The sequence below is a fragment of the Otolemur garnettii genome, unplaced genomic scaffold, assembly GCF_000181295.1.
Source record: "Otolemur garnettii isolate 467f Iridium unplaced genomic scaffold, OtoGar3 scaffold00001, whole genome shotgun sequence".
NCBI lineage: Eukaryota > Metazoa > Chordata > Mammalia > Primates > Galagidae > Otolemur > Otolemur garnettii.
Window position 1 is genome coordinate 73,466,662 of NW_003852396.1, and position 2,701 is coordinate 73,469,362.

Sequence of the window (2,701 nt, forward strand, 5' to 3'; positions counted from 1 at the left end):
GACAGTCTTGTCATTATTCTCAGAAAATTACTGTTACATTGAACTTGGAATTTTTGGCTCAATAATCCTTCTTTTTGGAATCTGGACATTGAAGTTCAATTTTTGAGTGCTCATAGTACATAAATGTATCGTAAATTAAACCATGTTCCACTGTTCTTTATCTGTCTTTTCAGTGTTTATTTAATTCTTCCTCAATACCTACCTAACCCCAATTGTTTTAAAAGTAAATATTAAAGCACAGTAAAAATTTGGTCTGTTTCTGTGTGAGGAAAAGAAAGTAAATATTAGGAGCCAGTGTGGTGATTGGTTATAACCATAAGTTTAGTCTAGTTCAGAATCACTTGCCGCAAAGCAGGATGATGTAAAAGACTGCTAAGAATTTGGGTGTAAGTAAAAATGAAACAGAGAGAATTTCAAGCAAACAATAAAGAGGTAAAGAATTTTGTAGTTATTTAATAGAGTTCAAAGTCTAGACTTGCTATCTAATGAGAGCTACCTGAAGTCAGGATATCCTCTGGGGCATGAGAGATTGAAAGTGTGACAGATTTCCATAGAATTGAGTGAGATATTTCAGAAGAGGTTCTATTTGTTGGTACACAGAGCATACAGTAAAGATAATGCAACTGCTCCAAATTCAAAGGTCTGACTCTATGCTGAATTTATTTATTGTCACCACCAGAAAGTAAGCACCTGGAGAGCAGAAACATTTTCCTTGATGCCTGTGACATGAAGTAACATATTTTACTTTATTTATTATTTGACAGTGATTTATATCTCCATTTCCTTAAGCCTCATTTAACTTCTCTTTGTATTTTATAGTTTGAGTAGTTTCCTACTTGGAAGACTTGCACCTATTTCATTATATTTTTCCTATGCACTCAATACTTTCATGTTATTGTTAAAGACATTTAAAAACATTTCTCTTTTCAAATTTCAGATGAACATGAGGGTATATATGATTAGGTTACCTTGCTTGTGTTTGTAAGGTAAAATCTGAGTTGCAGTTGAGTCCCTCACCTAAGAAGTGTGTCACATACCAGTGCATTGTACCTATTATTTGTAAATATACTAAAGAAGTGATATATTTTAAAAAAGAGTTCTATAAAGTATGTATGATTGTTGGGTTCTTTAATTATTCTTCTCTATAGAATATCTACTTAGAGATGGAACTTTTCACATGTGGGCCCCACAGAAAATCATCTGGGGAGAAATGGAATTGTGAAGAAAGGTCTATTGTGAGCTTTAGAGGAGGACTCACTTGGACACACAAAATGTATATTGTGGGTAAACTATTGTTGAAGATATGAAAAAGATGTGCTCCAAGACACTGTGGATGTGTTCACAGCCCTGTTCACTATTTCATTCCAGGTCCTGTTCTCCTGAGCTCTCAGCTCTGACACACACTTTACAGAAGAGTAAATGGGACAGAGCAACAATGTCACCGAATTTGTCCTCTTGGGACTTACTCAAGACCCTGTTGGGCAAAAAGCATTATTGGTAATGATTTTGGTCACATATGCTGTGACGATGGTGGGCAACCTGCTCATTGTGGTGACTATTATCAGGAGCCCCTCCTTGGGCTCTCCAATGTACTTCTTCCTGGCCTCTCTGTCACTCATTGATGTTGTTTATTCCACTGCCATTTCACCCAAATTGATTGTAGACTTACTCTGTGATAAAAAGACAATTTCCTTTTCAGTCTGCATGGGCCAGCTCTTTACAGAACACTTATTTGGTGGAGCTGAGGTCTTCCTTCTGGCGGTAATGGCCTATGATCGCTACGTGGCCATCTGTAAGCCTCTGTACTATTTGACCATCATGAAAAGACAGGTGTGCATCCTTCTGTTGGTGCTGGCCTGGACTGGAGGTTTTATGCACTCTGTGGTTCAAATTGTCTTTGTGTACAATCTTCCTTTTTGTGGCCCCAGAGTCATTGACCACTTCTTCTGTGACATGTATCCATTATTGGAAATTGCGTGCATGGACACCTACTTTATAGGTCTCACTGTTGTTGCCAATGGTGGAGCAATCTGCATGGTGGTCTTTATTCTTCTCCTCATCTCCTATGGAGTCATCCTAAACTCCCTTAAAACTTACAGTGAGGAAGGGAGGCACAAAGCCCTGTCTACCTGCAGCTCCCACATCACTGTGGTCATCTCCTTCTTTGTTCCCTGTATTTTCATATATGTTAGACCTGTGTCCACCTTCCCTATTGATAAATTCATGGCTGTATTTTATACAGTTATTGTTCCCCTGTTGAATCCTTTGATCTATAGCTTGAGAAACTCAGAGATTAAAAATGCTATGAAAAAACTCTGGTGTAAAAAGTGAACTGTAGACGGAATAAGAATGTCCTTCACATTGACCACGGTTGGTACCAGTTCTAAGGCAACACATAGCCAGGAAATTCTAATGATGGATAATGTCTATTCTATGGATTCTATGGGGTTGCTTCTCTTCATTTATACAAAGTCATCAGAATGGTGGAATGAATTATCTTTTGAGTATAGAATTAATCTAATAGAGAAATTCTGGAGAATCAATCTAATAGAGAATTCTACAGAAATTCTTCTGTAAATTCTGCAGAAAAAGGCACAGGAATGCTACTTCAAGCAAAAATAAAACCAAGCTCCTATTATAACTATATTTTTCTTAGTGTATGTTGAAACGGGACTTAGAAGAAAGTTTTTTTTTTTTTTTT

At 37.0% G+C, this 2,701-nt stretch overlaps 1 protein-coding gene across 1 annotated transcript; it reads left to right on the top strand.

The window, feature by feature from the left end:
- Nucleotides 1–1,419: 1,419 nt before the first annotated feature.
- LOC100946969 (olfactory receptor 4A5-like) lies at nt 1,420–2,331 on the top strand. Its single transcript, XM_003781320.1, has one exon. It carries the CDS (start codon nt 1,420–1,422, stop codon nt 2,329–2,331), a length of 912 nt encoding a protein of 303 aa, XP_003781368.1.
- Nucleotides 2,332–2,701: the final 370 nt, after the last annotated feature.

Excerpts from the sequence above, each read along its gene's own strand:
- LOC100946969 (XM_003781320.1), top strand. The coding sequence starts at position 1,420 with ATGGGACAGAGCAACAATGTCACCGAATTTGTCCTCTTGGGACTTACT.